This window comes from Dermacentor andersoni, chromosome 7, assembly GCF_023375885.2.
Source record: "Dermacentor andersoni chromosome 7, qqDerAnde1_hic_scaffold, whole genome shotgun sequence".
NCBI lineage: Eukaryota > Metazoa > Arthropoda > Arachnida > Ixodida > Ixodidae > Dermacentor > Dermacentor andersoni.
The window spans coordinates 28,457,852-28,476,884 of record NC_092820.1 but is presented as its reverse complement, the minus strand read 5'-3'; the positions used below and the strand labels follow the sequence as shown (position 1 = coordinate 28,476,884).

The window sequence follows — 19,033 nt, the reverse complement described above, 5'->3', positions numbered from 1 at the left end:
ATAGAATCGGTCACAACATTAAAGAAATTTCGATGCAGTTATGCGTGTCTTAACCGTACGTTATCTCGATAACGTCACGCTGCGCGTGACTGCTGTCGCCTACGCCAGCCACTCACGCGCCCCTCTGTCTCGTCTCCCGCACCTGCGCTTCCCTTACCTTTCTTCTGCTCTCCTCCTCTTTACCTGTTATCCTCTCCAGTTTATTGCTTGAAAACGCCGTTCGTCCAACGATCCAATGTGCGCATATTAGACGAAGGAAAGGCACGAAAAAGCTTGTTGACGTGTGTGCAAAACTTTACTCACGCAATTTTTGTTTTTCCCGTGTGAGATGTTAAAGTAAGTGAATGGTGCTTTACTATATCAGCTGTTTCTACACGTCACGGCACAGTCAGCTACTGTCTTTCCTGGAAGAGCACATGGCAGTTCGGCAGTCGGCGCCAAAAGGCCGCAGGATAGGGCGCGTCTCCACTCCAGGGCTGTGAGCGACGACGTAAGGCAAGGCGATGATGGTGTCGCGTTACGCGAGCGTCCGGTTGATGGTGGACAGCAGGACCCTCCAGGCAGCCGCGTTGAAAGGACAGCGGCCGCCGCGGTTGAAGGCGTCGCAGTCGCCGCCTGCCTCCCCCACCTGGCGCGCGCTCCGTAGGCTGCGGCTGAGCAAAACCTCGTCCATGAACGTCAGGCTGCGAGCACATCGAGTGAAGGCAATCAGCAACTTCCCCGTCCAATGCCCTCGTTGTACGAATACTTTCAGTCAGGCATGTAGGCAAGGGGCGGGGGCCGGGAGGGTCCGCCCCCCCCTCCCCCGAAATTAAGCGGCTTACCCCCCCCTCCCCCTATCGGGCCAAGGCACCACTCCTCACACATTCCTAAAGCGTCGACAAATCAATCTACTCGGCGGCCAACATTTTGCTGCCTTTTACAGCAAAAGCAGTGTATGACACTTCCGTAACCTTTTCCGGCGTCCGTTAACTGAAAATATCATCATGTGGGCCGATCCTGGTGATAGTGCAGAAAGGGTGCAAGATCAATGGAACATACCCTTGTGGACTCGGGAACCTATAACGCGCCCTTCGGAATTTTAACGCCTGCTTCACTTCCACCGCGGGTCGGCCCGGCAATGCACTACCTTCGGGATGGATCCACATTAGGGGAGCGCTTAACGCCTGCTTCAGCCCCGCCGGGGGTGGGCCCGGTATTGGAATACCTTCGGGATCGGCCGACGTATAACGAGTTAATGCCTGATTCACCTCCACCGCGGGTCGGCCCGATATTGCACCACTTTCGGGATTGGCCCACGTATGCGGGATTCTTAACGCCTGCTCACTTCCACCGCGGGTCGGCCCGATATTGCACTATCTTCAGGCCGACCCGCAGCGGATGTGAAACACTTTGCTTTTCGTTTGAGAGCTTTGACTGTCGTCAGCTTTCGCTGCCATTCCATCTTCACGGAATGGAATATGTCTTCAATTTGTTTGCTCCTTCTGTATGGCGGTAGCTATCGGCATCTCCTGGGGTGTGGAGGCCAGTTTTGTCATCGATTCGTTGCCCGCGTGATTAACTCAAATGAATTCAGTTGTCATCATCTATTGCAGCAGGCAGGGCGTAGTTGATTGTTTTAATTATAATGTTTTATTTTATTTATAATGCACAACACAATTTTTATGTCGCCATCTATTCAACGATCACGCGCATCCCTGTTGCTTCGTTAGTTCAACCTTCTTTGTTTAGACTGATCCAGCGCCAGGAAAGGGATTCGGCTCATATTCGGCTGGTCTGTATGCTCGTGGAAGGAGTTGTGGCCGGAGAAAACGCCAGTTACGTTTAATTTTTCCTTTTGCTTCATTATTTCGTCGAGTGACGGTTCGTCACGACGCTGGCAGATCCTCGGAACCATATATCCGCGATATGGGTTAGTTAAGGTGGAAAATAAAATATTGCGAAACAGCGTCGATCATCGGACCCTGCAATAACCCGCAAACCAATAAGCAATACGACTGTCAGCCATTACCTCGCCTCGTTTTTCCCTTATTGTACAGCACTTTTCGTGCAAAATTGGCAACTGGAAACAAGAGTCGCAAGGAGATGAGAAATTAAGCGATCTACTAAGCGAGAAAGCCAAGGCAACAGCCAAACAGGGAGGAAAAGCGAAAATTGTTTGTGAAAATATTTATGGCTCAACATCTTTTTGTTTAAAAAGGAAGTAGAGAAAACGCCGCCGGAACTGGAGAATAATTCCGTGTGTTTTGAATGATGCTTCTACAGTTGTCAATCGAGCCGCCTGACATAGCCACTTCCCTGCTATGCTAATGGGAGGGGGGGAAAGTTCTAACCTTCCGCGGTGTGCGCAGTACGTCTAGAACCGCAGCGTCATGCGCTCTACGCAGTTGTATGGGACTGGTGACCACGAATCGTTACGCAACTTCCCAAATAACAACACGAGTCGGTTTTGCTACTTGGTAGAGCAGTAAACGAGGGATGCAAAAGAACTGTGACCGTTCCGCAAATATACATTTCTCTAAAGTTCTTCCAGAGCTAATTCAAAAAAATGTTACTAGAAATCTTTATTTTGCACTTTCGCTTGTTAACTTGTTCTTGGCAAGGTTCCTCCTGCGCGTCTTTCATGCGCGAGTCGATTTGATGTGGTTCTTTGTTTGCCAAGTAAAGAAGGTGTATCTCACAGGCGTACCTGTGGGGTACACGTTATTTCCATTCTCTTTTGCGGCTTTACGCGTCTTTACAACAAATGGTGGGCATCATTGACATTTGTACTAGTAAAAGTACCCTCCACCTCATTTGCAAAGAACCGTTACCTTGGGTTGCCCCCCCCCCCCCCCCACCTCCGAAAAAGAATCCTGCGCACGTGCCTGCTTTTAGTGATGGTGACCGATAGTTGCTGCGTATCACACATGAATCACCACTCTTCTCAGAATTCTTAATTAAGTTGCTGTTTTCGGCATTTAAGAACCAACAGCGCTCATTATGCGCTACAAAATGGAACACAGAAAGGGAACGCAATTCATTTCAGAGTAACCATGCCTGAAACATAACTAAATACACGTGACGATCAGTTTCGCGAGAGCTGGGACGTGCCACGTTGTCGATCCAAATGCGGTGATCGGATGTAGGGCTGTCAACTAGCGTATTCGCTCACTAAGAAACAGATATAGTGGTTGTATACCACAACAATGTTATTAAAGTGAAAGCCTTAGGAGTTTATGTGTTAATTTTGGTAAAATAAATTATGGGGTTTTACGTGACAAAACCACTTTCTGATTATGAGGCACGCCGTAGTGGAGGACTCCGGAAATTTCGACCACCTGGGGTTCTTTAACGTGCACCTAAATGTACGTACACGGGTGTTTTCGCATTTCGCCCCCATCGAAATGCGGCTGCCGTGGCCGGGATTCGATCCCGCGACCTCGTGCTCAGCAGCCCAACACGATCGCGTCTATGTGCTGGCGGTTGCTTTGGCCAAATTGCGCCGTGAAGAAAATGGTCGACGCCGCGAAGAGTAAAAAATCATGCGAACAAATGCTCAGATAGACGTCACATTTCTCAGGGAGGTTCCTGTAAACAAAGTAAACTAATGGCTTTGAAAAGAAAGTTTGGCACATAGGCCTCTGGGGTGCGAGACGAGCGGGCTTCCCTGAAGCCATGGCTGCTCCACGATACTGGTTTACTAAGGGCGTGCCTAGTGCGTGCCTGACTGCACATGTTGCTCCTGCCACTGCTGCTGCCACTGCACTGGCTGCTGCTACCGCTGCTCGCGCATTCGTCGTATTCTTCCACCGCTGTCTCCGATCCCGCTCATCGCGCCAGCGTTCCCGTGCTGCCTTTCCCACTGCGTAGGCGCTGACGGCACGGGCCCATTACCAGTAGGGGCGCCGATTTCGGTGAGTCCTGTCGTGCGCTCTGATGGACAGTTGCCACAGTTATTCATAAAGGTATCTTAAACGTGACAAAAAGTGTGCCAAGTGTGCGCTCATGCTTTCGGCCTTAACGTTTTACAAGCGTGTAACAGTTCATTTTTTTTTTACTTCTCTGCTTTGGTGGTAATTTTTTTACGATGGTTCATGCAATAAATTATTTTAGTCACATAACGTGTACGTTTTTTTCAATATTTTTCAAGTAAGAATCACAACCTGGTATTATTATACACAGACGGCTTTTACACAGCTGCATTACTAGCTGTCACATGTGATGGTCAATGGATGTTTTTAAGATTGTTTACGAGGCTTTTTGTCCATGGACCACAGACTTATTTCTTCTACATTTCCAATCTTGAAATAAAAACAATGAAAAATCCTTGAATTGCACTAGTAGTGCACGCTAGTCACAACCACTGTTTTTAGTTTGCGCTAGTCCGGTTCCTGCGGGCACTCTGATGCTGTGGGTAGCGCGACATTTTCTGCAGAAAGTTGCATTGTGCAAGCTAGAGTGCTCGTGCTTGCAAAGCCATAGACAACAAGTGTCTGAGCGCCACTGGTAGTAGCCAGAGCCAGGACCTGCTTTCGTCACGAGGGGTGCTTTACGCATTGAGAGGCGCTTTGTTAGACTCTGGTGCGTCAGGTTCGGGTTGCGTGGTGGTTTGAGCGAGTTCTCACTGTGCTTCTAGTCACTTCCCTCGCTCTCCGTTACACGCAACCAAGACGTTTGCACTATTAAAATGAAAAAAAAAAAGAAAGTGCCGATCCCTCTTGGGAATCTAAGCTGGGACTGCTAAGAATTTGACAGGTTGCTCGCTACCTAGCATCTTTTTCGATATTTCAAAGCGTTACTAGATGGAACATCACGTTTTTGAGAGGCGATAAATCTTCTGTGCAACGATAGTGAGCGTGTGACGACAGCGGAAAAAACGAGAACGATACTGTGAAGGATGGCTAGACTGGTTTATTCTACTACGGCGAACAAACGTGACTACTTGTTCAGTTAGGACGTAGACTCATACAGAATTCTGTACACAATAAAGGGCTTTAGGTACGGACAGACAGACAAAGAACTTTATTTACAAGGTCCTGAAAAGCTTTGCCCTAGGGCAGAGCTGTGAGTCGCTCCCACGTGGGCACTTGTAGGCCGAGCCTAACCGCCGCATCATGGGCTCTCTGGACAGCCCAAGTTTGCCGTGAAAGTTCTGAGCTCTGGATGGCAGAGCTCCAACCTTCCGTCATGCGATTGGGTCCCTGTAACGAGGGGCATCACCAGAGCATGTGTGCGACATTGCTAACAGCCCCACAGTCGGGGAAAGTAGAGCTAAAAGCCTCTGGAGTGATCGTATACAAAAGGGCCAGGATTGGATAGGACTTAGTCTGAAGCATGCGTAAAGGGGACGCCCGAGGTCTAGCCAGTTTGCTACGAGGCGGAAGTTAAGTCCTCCTACCCAGGTGATAGTGCGTAGTGATTTCGCTGAAAGTAGTGAGAGTGTCCCGAAACTCGATAATCCCGGAGTCGGAGCTCGATCCTGCTCCAACGCGGTAGGTTAGTACTCGCGCTTGGGAGTGGGCGATGTCATTGAAATTGGGAAAGGAGTCAAGGTGGGGATCGAGATGCGCCGGAAACCACGTGATGGTGCGCGGAGAGATTATTTTGTTCTTGAGAATCTCGTGAGCCTCCTCAGCGATGGAACCTGAAGCGAAAGCCCTGACCGCCGATCTCGAATCAGTGGAGATTTGTGATCTGCTGTTATCTAGGAGTGCTATAGCAACTGCGACGTGCTCCACTCTGGTTGGTGTTGAGCACTTCAGGGAAGCCGCATTCACTATCTGTCCGTTGTGATCAACGAGGGTAATAGCGAAGTTAGACGGCTGCCCATATTGGGCTGCATCGACAAAACATGCCGAGTAGGGATCGTCTTTGGTACGCTTAAGCAGGGCAGGGCTCGTGCCCTGCGTCTGCTTACGTTGTGTTGAGGATGAATATTACGGGGAAACGGCGAGACTAGTATGTTGTTCCTTTGATCTTCTGAGATTTCATATTTCCGCTCTTCCATGAGGATAGGGTTTATCCTAAGAACGGCCAGGATCTTCTTTCCAGCCGGGGTACACGATAGACGGGCCAGTTGGGCTGACTCCTGGGCCTCGATTATCTCGTCCGATGTGTTGTGCACTCCTAGTTGCATAAGGAGATCCGTGCTCGCCCGTAACAGAATGCCTAGTACTTTTTTGATACTTTTTCTTGTTAGCGCGTTATTCTTTTCTCCTCGGAGTTATACCAATTGTGCATGGCTGCCACATAAACTATATCACTCATGAGGAAGGCGTGGAACGACGTGGAACGGAAGGCAGGAACGAACGGAGGTTGTTTTCTTGAAGGCCTCCACGCCCTCGAGACTCAGTTGATGAGCCTGATCATGTTCTCAGTTTTGGCTGTGAGCTTGTCGAGCGTCGTATTGTTACTGCCATGGGATTCGATGAACATACCCAGGACCGAAATGGTGTCTACTCTGTGGATAGCACAGATGCTTTTAGTGTAGAGTTTGATGTTTATTTCAGACAACGGTTCCCAGCCTCTAGGGTTGGGTCCTCTCCTGACTGGCCTGTAGAGGAGCTCAGACTTACTCGGGGATCATCTAAGCCCCGTATTTTCCAGGTACATCTCTGATCTACAGCCTCCTGTAATCCTAAATGAACATCTGCTTCGCTTCCTCCGGTGCACCAGATTGTGATGTCATCAGCGTAGAGCGTATGATTTATCCCTTCTACGTTGGAGAGTCCTTGCGATAGTTTCTTCATGGGAATGTTAAAAAGCAGTGGTGAGACTACCGCTCCTTGTGGCATGCCTATGGTGCCCCAACTGAAATTGTCGGACTTGAGGTCACTGATTTTGACCATGGCCTTGCGATCCCTGAGGAACGAGCTTAGGTATCTGTGGAAGGCGTCTCCGAAATTGAGCACCGAGATGGAGTTCAGAATGTGAGCATGAGATACATTGTTAAAGGCCTACTCCTGGTCTAGGCTTAAAATGCCTGCTATATCTATTGCGGTGTTGTCAATAATTTGACACTTAATGAGCTTCGTCACGTCCTGCGTTGACAGGGCCGGATGAAAACCGATTATGTTGTACAGAAAAAATCCTTGTTTCTGGATATGCTTGGAAATGCGATTGTGTATGACATGTTCCGCCACTTTCCCCACGCAGGACGTAAGAGGAATGGGTCTGAGGTTCGAGAGACTCGGGGGTCTTCGAGGCTTTGAAATGAGGTTGTCCGAGGCGATTTTACAGGACTCCGGGACAACTTCTCGTTCCCATATTCCATTGATCTCTGTCAACCATTCTATAGAGCCGTCGCCCAGGTTTCTGAGGGCCCGGTTGGGGATGCAATCAGGAGAAGGGGCCGACCTGCCATTTAAATTCTGGAGGGCCTCCCTTACTTCGCATGTCTTGAAGGTGTTATCTAGCTCGGGGCAAGATGAGCCTTTGTAGGGCGGATCGTCTTCGTCACTCGAGTTGCCCAGTGGCAGATACTTGCGAGCGAGTCTTTCAAGTACGGTCTTTACTGTCTCTGATTGTGATGCCTCGTGTAGAACCTTCGCTATCACATGTCGTTGATTGGACTAGGTATTGGCATCATCGAGCAGATGCCTTGAGTGGTTTCCATTTAGCTCCATATCTCATCTGGCCATCCATGGCATTGCAGACCTCATCCTACAGTTGTCTGTTCAGGGTTCGGCCGTGATCTTCTTAAAGGGAGGCTGAAAGCTTTTCCAGAAAAAATGAGTGAAGAGCAGTACGTCGTGGTTTTCAACCCTCTGACTTCGAATATCGCATCGAAATTGAGCGATAGAAAGCGCAAACATATTCCATTTCGACAAAAAGTGCCGCAGCAGACACGCCCAGCTCGCGCGCCTCGTTTCCGCCTGTGATTGGTCGGGCGCCTCGTGACGTCAACAATGTTGTTCGTCCGGACCGACTGCTACCGCTACACACGAAGCACGGTGCAAGGTTGCTTGACGCTGTTTTGCTGAGACGGTCATGGAAAATTTCGAGCGCTTGCGTTTCTCTGAGGAGTTCGGCGTTAAGTCCAAACTCCACGAGAGCCATTTTGCGCGCGACGGTGACGGGTGACGGCTTCGAGCGACAAAACGGACCGTCGCTTGAACGGATCGCTCGGTGTTGTCACTCGATCACTCGTTTCTAGAAAGCTAGAACTCGTCGCTTGTCGCCCGGAAGTACTATGAGCGACTAGCCAATAGTGCGAAGCCGGAACTAGACGTACATAGCACAAATACTACTGTTTGTCGCACGGCACGAGCAAACTATTGAATTTTACACGTGCAAGAATAAGAACCTAGTGCAAGACCTTCAGAAATATTTTATGCTCCTTTTTCAGTAAAATACATCAACTTAAATTGATAAAGCATGCGTCACGGTAGTTTCGGCGCGTATATTGCTGCCCTCATACCGGGAAATCGTCGCTCAAAGCCGTCGCTCGCGTGGAGTTCGGCTTGCAGGCGACGAGTGAACGCAACAGCCATCGCCTCGCTTGTCACGCTGTCGCTGTCGCGTTGCAAGATCACTTGTGAGGGGTTTATACTTTACTCCCTACATGTACGAGCCGATTGCGAAGAGCCGGCCTCTCCAAGAAGCAAAAAATGCTGGTTCAAGCACTGCTTTCCACGCGAACGAAGGCGACGTGTTAGCATCTCCTTGTGTTGGAAATGTTGTTTGGCGAGTATGTTTTTGCTAAGCTGCATTCAGCGTTCCAGTGAGTACGTTTCCGGGCAAACAACTATAGTGTTATGTTCCTGCATGCCTCCTCGTAGAACGTAAGCGGTGATGCGATCTTCGTCATTTGTGCGCCGCCCCAAAGCTGTCGGCAATCTACACAGACGGTTTAAACGCGGGAAAAGTTTACCGGCTGCTGTAGCACGTGTAGTATAGAACCTTCATCAGCGCACCATCCGCACGCTACTCGTAACCGGCGAATCCCGTCGGCTACGTGAGATGGTCGGTTTCTTATGTGTGCCAGAGAAGGGGGAGCGCAGCGTCCTGGCGTGAACAGGCTTTCCAACACATGCAAACTTTACGCTTGCACTGCGTTATGGTAGCTGCATGCAGGCTGTTTCACAACACACGTGCGAATAAAAAATGCGCGGCGCTTGGCAATGAAACCTGCGTCAAGGGTGGGAGATAAACATGCACCTTCCGTTCGGCGTGATAACACGACGGAGAAACCAAAGCACGCATTATTGATAAACTCCGGTAGTAATCGTCACGGAAGTGGTTAGAGCACAACACTGTTGTTCTTGAGAGCTTGAAGTTGTTTCGCTTCACAGCAGCCTCCCACTTAGTTGAAAGGCTTCTTGTCTTGCAGGAAATAATGGAACATCGGAACAACGTCGCGGCCGCTGGTGTTCGTGCAAGCGTAGGCTGCACAGAACGCCGGCATGATCGGCCTACAAGTTCAATTGATGCTGCGCACGTCAACTACCACTCCTATATACACACAAACAAAGGAATGTAGGGGCGAGCTCAGCAGATTAGGACGGCACGCACGCAGAAATAAGCCCGGTCAGCCACGGTCGCGGAGACTGCGATGGAACGGAACACCAGTGCTGACGTCAACACGCCGCGGTTTCCGGTCTCCACTCGCATCGTCAGCGTCAGCAGCAGCGCGCGGCGCTCGACGGGGGGTGGAGCTACAGCGCAATTTTAACCGACGATTGCGTCGCTCCTAAGTGAAAAATTCCCCCCCAAATTTTACCTACATGGTTTATAAGGTTCACGCATCCGTATATGAGCTTCTTATTGAATTCGACAGACTCTTCAGCTTCCCTTTAGGTTTTGTTGAGCTCCGCGATCTTTTTGCGGAGCCTTCGGTTGAGTTTGTGCCCTTTTCATCTGTTCAACAGTGGCGTTTTAGCTTCAGAAGATGAGCGAGGTGGCTATCCATCCTGTCCACCTCCAGTTCAGTCTGGACTTTCTTTGTCGCCGCACTGATATCCTGTTTTAACTGGTCAGCTTACTGCTCTACGCTAAGTACTGAGTCATGTGCCTGTGCTCGCTCTTCTGAAATCTTGCGAAAGTACTCCCAATCTGTAATAGTGAACTCTTTGAGGTCCCCGCTTCTCAGGCTGAGGGATGTGGCCAGGATATTATGATTGCTGCCCAGGTCCACTTGGAGGTTGGACCAAGAGGCCGACTCGACATACCGTATGAAAAAGAGGTCAGGCGTGGTATCCCTAGAGCAGGAGCTGGCTATCCTTGTTGGAAAAGCCGGATCTATTATAAGCGTGAGGGTATTATTGACTGTAGTTTGCCATAGGTCAACGCCCTTGCGGTTGGCTTGTTGGTACCCCTATGCTCCTTGTGGAGCGTTGAAGTCTCCGGCAACCAGGAGTGGGAGTGTATTGGCCTTGCTAGTAGCCCTGTTGAGAATTGCCGCGAATCTTTGCCTGAGGTCATTGGGTGCACTGTATGTGTTAAGTATAAATAAGTATATGTTAAGTATATGTTAAGCAAGCTCCTGGATCAGAACTCCTGGTCCCCTGGAACGCAGGTGGCCCCAAGAACGGGAGCGGGAGCGGGTTTTGGGGGCCTTGCGGTCCCTGGAAGTCGAGCGTTCCGTCGAGCGACCCTAGAAGGGGCACGGTCCTGGTAGCCACCATCCTCGCCGCCGGGGTGTCGGGATCGGCTCCTGGATCTGCGCGAGCTGCTGAGGGCCGGCTTGAGAGGGGTTGGCGACCCAGTTGGTTGGCTGGATTGCTCGCGGTTGCGCCGTTCTCTTCTCCGTTGTCTAACTACAAACGGAATTTGAAACCTTTGCTGGCAGGTTTTGTCGGCCGTGGGACAAGGGCCTCTGCAGAGGGTGCACTTCGGTGTACATTCGTGCTTATCGTCCGGGTTGCTCGCACCACAGCCACGGCAGATTGCATTTTCAGGAGTTGGGCAAACGTCAACTCTGTGACCAAGCCTTCCACATGCATGGAAAACGTCATTTTGTTTGCGATAGAGCGAGAATTTGACCAATGTGGGACGGCATTTTACGTAGTCCGAGACCTTGAGTCCATGAAACAGGATGACTACCGTGCTTGTGTTCTTGATTCTTTTGACCTCGAGGGTGCTTGGATGATTGGGTTGAATGATGGGGCGTTTGAGCTCCTCTAGCTGGATGGTTGGATCAATGTCGCGAATAACTCCTTTGCATGAGTTTTCGGGGGCTGCCACATATGTACTAACTTCGTAAATTGCTTGTCCAATAAGCATCGCTCTCACATCGGCGTAGGCCATGGCACTGCGCATTGATGGTGCGCTTGCCACCAATATGTCTTGCACCTTGTTCGGACATACAATATCTTCCGCCGTATCCGCCTCCGTAAGTCTAGCGGCGGTAGTGAGGGCCTGGGAAACTCTGAGGTGGCCCATCTTCTTGATGTCCAATCCTCCACGGGCACAGATTATGACTCGAACATGCTCTATCGGTCGTCGAAGCAATATGGAAGGATGGTTAGCCGTGTCTTAAGAGCCTGGCACGGAGGTAACAAATAAAATGAGAGAGCATTGCGTAACGCAGCCAGCCTTGGCAAGCAAGCTCTTCGTGATGCCATCCCCTCCGCTTCTTCGCTCGCAAGATCGGCTCAAGACGTGACCTCCAAGGCACAGCATATTTATTGGCCGGGAGTTGTTTCCGGTAGGTTTTATTCGACGCGCATTTAGGCTGCCCTACCTGCTGCAGAGCTGGAGGAGAAAGAACCTACTGCGCGCTCTGATGTGACGATCGCATGTTGGACTGATATGTTTGGCTTCAATCGTGTTGCGCTATGCTCTCCCCTAAGTATTTACGTCCCCCACGGTTTTCAGTCCGTAAGCGTAGTTACCTTCACGAAACACCTAGTTACTGGGGACGTGAATTGCAGCAACAACACTGGCAACGACAACTTGTGACGCTGCGTCCGACCACAACGCGTTAGGCAGGTTTTTGTATTACGTGGGCGTACTTGTCGAAGAAGAGGCAGTTTTGCCCGAAGGCGAATCAGTGAACACGATAGCATGGTTTAGCGTTCAGCTCCAGCTTCTCGCACGGCTTTCTTACCATACGTGCTAATGACATGGCACTGCGCAGTACGCCGGTGAACTCCTGCTGAGGAACAGTGCCCTGACGGATTTGTCGCAACGATAGCGCTACGAGGAATGCCGGCGGCGGCAGCGGTGCCGGCTTGGAACCTTGGTGGTTGAGACGAGCGGAACACCGTCTGCGTAAGCCGGCGCCCAGTCAAAGCATTAGAGAGATTTAGCTTGACGTTTGTTCTTGCTTCGCTGAGGCCAGTGTATGCACCACGGTGTGGTGTACACACAGCTGCTCATCACAAATTATATCTGTATGCGCGCAACCCTAATGCCGGCAGCAGAAGACAGAACGTTGCCCTGGCAAGGGCAGGGCCGGCAAACGTAGTTGGTGTTTCCGCTTTTGCAGCCAAACGCAGTGCGCGTCTTAGGGAGGCCTTCTAACCTTTCGGGCCCGAGCTGCGCGCGCACACCGGTACTGCCACAGCACGACCACGGTGGTGCAAATGTGCCTAGAGTGTCCGTATAATCGGTATCAGAATAAAAATAAAAGCAACTCTGCATGTTAGGTGATCACATGCAGACGTCCACGTCTACGGCAACCTGGTATTGCGCGATGGGCGATACGTTTACGGAGAAACTACAACTCCGTAATGGCTCTAAGTGACACTTGACACAGCGTCTAGTGCAGAATCGTTGAGTTGTTTATGTGTGTGCGTGAAGCGTTAAGGTGACCGTACGCGAAGGCGCGGCCTTGTGAAGGTGACGTTACCTTAGCATGGAGTCGAGTACCTCCACAGGGCCGGCTTGGCGGCGCTGCTTGCTCTGCATCCCGTCGCCGCCGTCGGCGCCGAGGCGTCCCACGGAGCACATGGCCACCTTGAGGCAGGCGTCGGGGTCCACGTTGTAACGCTTCAGCACGGCGTCAAAGCGCGCCGAGACGCTGTCCTCGCTGCGGTTGCCACCCCAGCCTGTAGTAATAGGAACCAGCACACAAACACACACTGCAGTTCCATGGGAGCACATTTAGCTGCGCATGCACATTTCCAAACCGTTGCGACTTCGTAGATGGTGCTACGTGGTCGACTTGTATATGCACATGTTCTCATCACCATCGCCATCAATATTTTTCTTTCGTGACAAGGAAACTGAGCAAGTGACAGAGCCTAACGACACTTACGTCATCGCCATTGTGTAAACTTAATTATCATTCTAGCGTATCCCATTCCTAGGCAACAAAAGGTACAAACAATGCATAGAGCGAAATCAACCAACTAACGGACATGCGCTACGTATGATACCAGTGCCCGTCTGACCGCGCTGCACGTGCACCACGTACTGTCGGTCTGTCCTGGTCTTACGATGGTCAGGCAGAAGCACATGAGACATGGCATTGTCTAACTGGAGGCATGGCCCACCCCTCATGTCGATGCTCTTGTGCACTAGAGACACTGTTGGAGCTCGTACGTGAGGCCGGTTTGGCTGTTAGGTTGTGAAAGCGTTTTAATGCTTAAGCATTCTTTGGCGAGTACCACGGCAATTTTGCTAGCAAAATCGTCTCCGTAACGTGATAAGCGTGACATTTTACCATAGGGATACATACGGATTCATAAGAATGCATGGGGAAGCCTATACTAGGGGTGGGCCAACTTGAATTTGGGCGTGGGCCAACTTGAAATTTGGAGCTGGGCCGACATGAAATTTAGGGGTGGACGAACTTGAAATTTGGGGTTTGGGCAACGAAAATTTGGGGATGGGACAACCGAAACTTGGCAAACAGCGAAAGCTAAGTAACAGCCCAGCCAAATAGTTACACATTAGTAGACAATTATCAGAATTTCTGTTTAATTATTTTCTTTTTCTTTGTTATTTAGTTGTTTGGTTTATAACTCTTAAGAGAAGCCCCCTTCCTCCTCCCCCACTGCTTAGGCCCTTAGCCAGATTCTTGACTGTAGTTAATTTTTTCTGTCTTCCCCGTCCCCCCTGCCGCAGTGTAGAGTAACAGGCCAGAGAGAGAGAGAGAGAGAGAGGCAACTTTATTCGTCAGAGTGGGGAGCAGAGAGGCCAGATAGACGCATCGCCTGGCGGCCATCTGGCCTTCCTGACGAGCCCATGAATTAGCAGGCCAGATCAAGGTATAGCTCAGGCCGACCTCTCGGCCCTTCTGTACATAACTTTCTTTCTCTCTCTACCACAAATACACAGTCCAGCGTTACAGAGTCTGAAGAAGCATTATTTGGCCCGTGTTCTTAGCAATCTGGTAGGCCTTACGTATGCCGGCCCCTGCAGGGCGCAAGGACATTTCAATGGCTCCGATGCGGCTGTTATTTGTTTATGATAGTGGCACCGAACCGCGAAGTACCCCTTAAGGACTCCAAGTTTCTCGGCTCATGCTCTTGTGGGGTGGCTGATCGGGCTGCGCACTCCATCTCTGCTATTATATTCCAACCAACGTTTAGAAGTGGCTGACCATGTTCCGCTCCTCTCGACAATGTGTCTTTCTGATTCCCCTACTTCGACGAAGGCAGAACGGTAGGCACCTGAAGTAGCAAACCTTTTACGGAGAGAAAACCTCTGGAAGCATGCTGCAGGCGTTCTGTGCAAAGAGAAGATATGAGGAGGTGCTAATATGTATTGAGCATTATCCAGAAATAAATTCAGCTAGGCAGCTCTGAATCGCAGAGCAGATAAGCAATTTTCTCTATCTTAAGTGGTGCAAAGATGAGATACGTATGTTTCAAGCTCATATTTATTTTCTAAGTTTAATGTGAATACGGCAGCACCTTCAGGAACAGCTCACTGTGGAAGAGCATAGGATATACTCAATCTGCTGTTCCTCCGAGTGAAACATTCGATGCAATTGTTGAAATGTCGTAAACATGGTGCAACACTGACACTTCGTATGCTACCGCTAAACGTTGAGTGTGCGACTTCAAAAGTCGCCATATGGCTGTTTAAACCGAGAAACACAACGAAAGTCCTGTTTCTATCTCTGAAGTGTGCCTGCAAGTGTGAAAGCCACAAAGGACATAATGGAGGACGGCCGTATATCAGCCAAAATTACTGTTGCACACCTGGGAAGGTGACGTGAGCGAGCAGGTGCCAATACTGCAAAAGGATGGACAGTTGGGTGAGTTGGTACGATAACATATTATTGGTTTATAGTACTCGTCCTGTCTTCTTGTAGTCTTCGTCTGTGCCCCTTCGAGCTACAAAGCAAGAATATGTTACAGGTGCCAATTCTCACCGAAACTAGGAAATAAGAAAGCGTGCAGCAAAGTGGATCTAAAAATTTTCGACAGCTGAACAAAAGAGGAAACGTGCGCAGACATCAATGGAAGTTCTGCAACATTTTGCTAAAAATCAGTCAAATTTCTTGGACAAACTGGTAATGCAAGTGAAACATGGATTTCTATGATCTCGAGGCAAAATCATCCTTGTCATTGCCTGCTGGCGCTGTAGGGTTGTGTTTAACAAAAAGTCGAGTCCCTTTATTTCCAGTCTCCTCGTTCATTCACAACGAAGGTCTGGAATCTGGCAGCCTTGGTGTCATTAGGTAACATGCGAGAGTTTTTTAGCGAGATGCCTCTTCTTCTAAGTAAGTGTTAAACGACGCTATCGGACAAAAAGTGATATGCCACATCCATGTCATATGTCATGGCCCTGAGTGGCGCTGGCTAACACTCCTAGGGCTAGATCTAGTGCACATATATATACAAGATAGTGGATGGATTGATGGCCGTCGCCGTAGCACAATCGGTAGTGTAAGACACGGGTAATTCGTAGTTTGTGGGCTCGTCTCCCCTCGGCGACAAGTTATCTCTTCGTGTACTTTCATTGTCCCTTTTCTTTATTATTTTCTACATTTAGAGTTCAGCCATCGTTAATTACCTCTAAGCTTTCCTAGCCTTTGTTGCCTGTTAGCTTTATAGTGTCATGATTAACAAAACATCGCGCCCCCCTGTTTCCCTCCACCTCATTCAGGCTAAGGAATGGCTGCACATTGGTTCCCTCAGGTCAATGTTCCATGTGCAATGGTTGGTGCGGAAGAAAATGGCAATAGTCTATTTTTTTAGATAAGAAAAAAATTCCGCTGTTGAACTACCTTCAACAAAGTTCAACCATTATTGCAGACTATTACTGTGCTTTCCTGACAAATTTGAAAAACAATATCAGAGGAACACGTCAATGAAAGCTCTTCAAATGCGTAGCATGACAAAGCTGTTGCATGATACTGCCTTGTCGCGCACTAAAGGTGAAACAATGGAAAACTGACTTACCTAGGCTTTCAAATGATGCCCAATTCACCGTACTGACCTGTGTTCTTCTGACTACATTTGCTCCACAATCTCAAGAAACACCGAAACATGCTATCATTTGGGAGAGTTCTGGTGGCAACTAATCTTACAAATGAGTGGTTGCACCATCAACCGGAATAACTTAGCTTGCAGGGACTTAAAAATGTGCAAATTGGCATAGCAAAATGGGCTTAAAATTGGCATAGCGACATGCAGCATTTTTGTTTCTACACTTAAGTTCTCTTTGAAGCCTAGCGGGTCTAAAGCGAGATCCAAGGTACGTCATCTCGGCGCAGGGCCGTGTTGTGGGGTTCGTTTTGCAGTTGCCTGTCCTTGTTGGATGTTTTGGGGCGATGACATCATTACACAAGTGGTCGCTGCGAGCCAAGGCATCACCCCCTGGCCACCAGCCATTCTCTTCCTGCCCAGCGGTTGTCAGTGCTGGACAGTCGAGATTTTCCGGGCCATGGAGGCGCTGTTAAGAACGGTCCGCTGAGGTGTAAGTTTTGCCAGCCAGTTGCGACAGCGGCGTCAACTTTTCTTGGACAATGCGCGACGTCTGCCACTCTGCGTCGCGGGATTTCCGAGATGAGTTCGACGAACCAGGCTTTGTGACGGAACCCGCCACTACCGACCTGGTCTGCTGTGAACAAGGGAGTCCCCGAGGGAACGTAGTTCGAGGCCCCTTCCCACGCATCGTTCCTGACGTCAGCCCCGAGTTCTGCGAAGACAGTCTGACCTCGGTTGAGGACCGTGAACCTGTACGGAAGTGTGTGTGTGTAATCCCTCGCGCGAAGAGGCGGCTCGTCAACGGTGCCTGGTCGGCCGTTTCCCTCACCTTGAGATCGAGGTGGGACCGAGTGTTTATAAACCGCTGTTGTGCGGCTTCTCAGGGTACTTTCTCTCGCAGTCATGCTAGACTGATGAACTGCAACGTCCTGATGTAGATACTGTAAATAAACCCATATTCCTCGTTCTCTGTCAAGCCGAGGGTCGTGATGAGCTCGATCATGGCACGTACGTAGTCGGAGGAGGAGTCCGCCAGCCACTCCTCAAGTGTCGCAAGTCTACGGGTGGGGGATAGTTTGGCAAGGTAGCATGAATAGGGACGGCTCTCCGGACAATCCCACAGAATGTGAGCATTATCCCGGAAGCCGCCACATACGATGCAAGCAGGTTTACCAGGCAAACCTTGTAAGTAGTGTTGGAAGTGTGGGGACAAGAGAGAGAGCGTCTGTGCACGCCTCCATAGTAGCACCTCTCTTCGCTTCATGCGCGTGTCTGCTTGTGCACACTTCATGGACTTGGTTCATAAAATCGTTAAGTTTTTCGCGCCTTTCCGACTTGCGAAGACATGTTGCTCATCTTGACTCCGTGGGTCCGGCCACCACAGAGGAGGGCCCGGGAGATTTGCGCCGGATGTGGCATGTGCCACGTTGTTCCCCCTGATCCCTGTGTGACTCGGAATTCACTGAATCCGCACTCTAATGGTGGGGTGTGCGTTGAGGTGCGTTGTTAATGCTGAGTGTAGTGCCGCGGAAACGTTTCTGGCTGCGATTGCCCTGCATGCAGCCTGGCTGTTTGTTCGCATGAGCAGGCTTTGTTCGTGTGGATTTGGCATGGTCGCGGCCTACACGACAGCTGTAAGTTCCGCTTGATGTTGTGATGTAATATTGCAGTGTAGGCCCCATGATATGGGTGTAGAGTCGTTTGCCACCCCTGTGCAGAAGCCTTGATTATTTGTAGAGGCGTCCATGTATAGGAATCAGTCCTCGGTGTCGTCCTTGACGTGTAGTGCTCGACTCTGTCGTCTTTCTGTTTTTGTGTCTGCCCCCCATATTACGAGGTACTCGGTCGACAGTAATACGGTCTAGCGTGTCCCACGGGGGATATTGTTGTTCCCTGTCTGGGCATTGGGGGATATCGTAGCCTAAATCACGCATAAATGCCCGTTCCTGTCTAGCTAGCTTCAGGCAATTAAATTTCGCCTCTTGGTGCAGTTGTTTCAGCTCGTCCAGTTTAGGCAGCACTGCCGTCTCATCGACTCGGTTGGATCGCGAATATGCAAGGGTGCCTAGTATAACTCTCGTTATCTGCTGGAGCATGGCTTTAAGTTTGCCTCTTTGTGTTTTGGTAACTTGTAAGTATGCATATTGGTCCATTATTCGAGGTATACCCAAGGCCATGGTGAGCCTTCTGAGTTGGTGTTCTTTGATACCTCTCACCCTTTGTGTTGTTCTTGTAAGTAGCCTCTTGACGTCATGGAGCTGCTGAATTGTTTGCCGCACCCAAACATCCGCCTTACCATTGTCCTGCAGCAAAAAGCCCAGGACCTTGATAGGCGTCTTTCTCGGGATGATATCTTGGTTTACTTGCAGTGTTATCGGTTTTCATTCCTCTTCTGCCTGTTGTTCGCTATGGTTGGTTAGCACTATGTGTTCGCACTTGGCACTGGAGAAGGCGAGGCCCCTTTCTTGAAGGTATAGCGCCGTGAAATTAATACCTGTTTGTAGTGTCTCTTGAATTTCAGCTGGAGATCCTCTGCTGGCCCAGAGCGTGACATTGTCCGCGTAAATTGTAAAGTGAAGGTCTTCTACACGCCTCAAGAGAGTTGGCAGCTTGCCTAATGCTAGCGAGAATAGTGGGGGTGAAAGAATCGACCCTTGGGGTACACCTGTTGTCAGGTACCGTTTTTCGGGCTCTTATTCATTTACCTTCACGGTGACTGTGCG

General features: G+C 49.9%; 1 protein-coding gene across 2 annotated transcripts in view; it reads right to left on the bottom strand.

The window, feature by feature from the left end:
• Positions 1–273: 273 nt before the first annotated feature.
• Positions 274–19,033, bottom strand: part of LOC126535348 (uncharacterized) — a 52,620-nt gene continuing 33,860 nt past the window's right edge. For both annotated transcript variants that reach the window (XM_055073119.2, XM_050182238.3), the window contains 2 exons: positions 12,776–12,974; positions 274–683 (listed from right to left, as the gene is read on the bottom strand). In XM_055073119.2, coding sequence (XP_054929094.1) covers positions 518–683; positions 12,776–12,974 — 365 coding nt within the window. In that variant the 3' untranslated portion in view covers positions 274–517. The remainder of the gene's footprint in view (positions 684–12,775; positions 12,975–19,033) is intronic.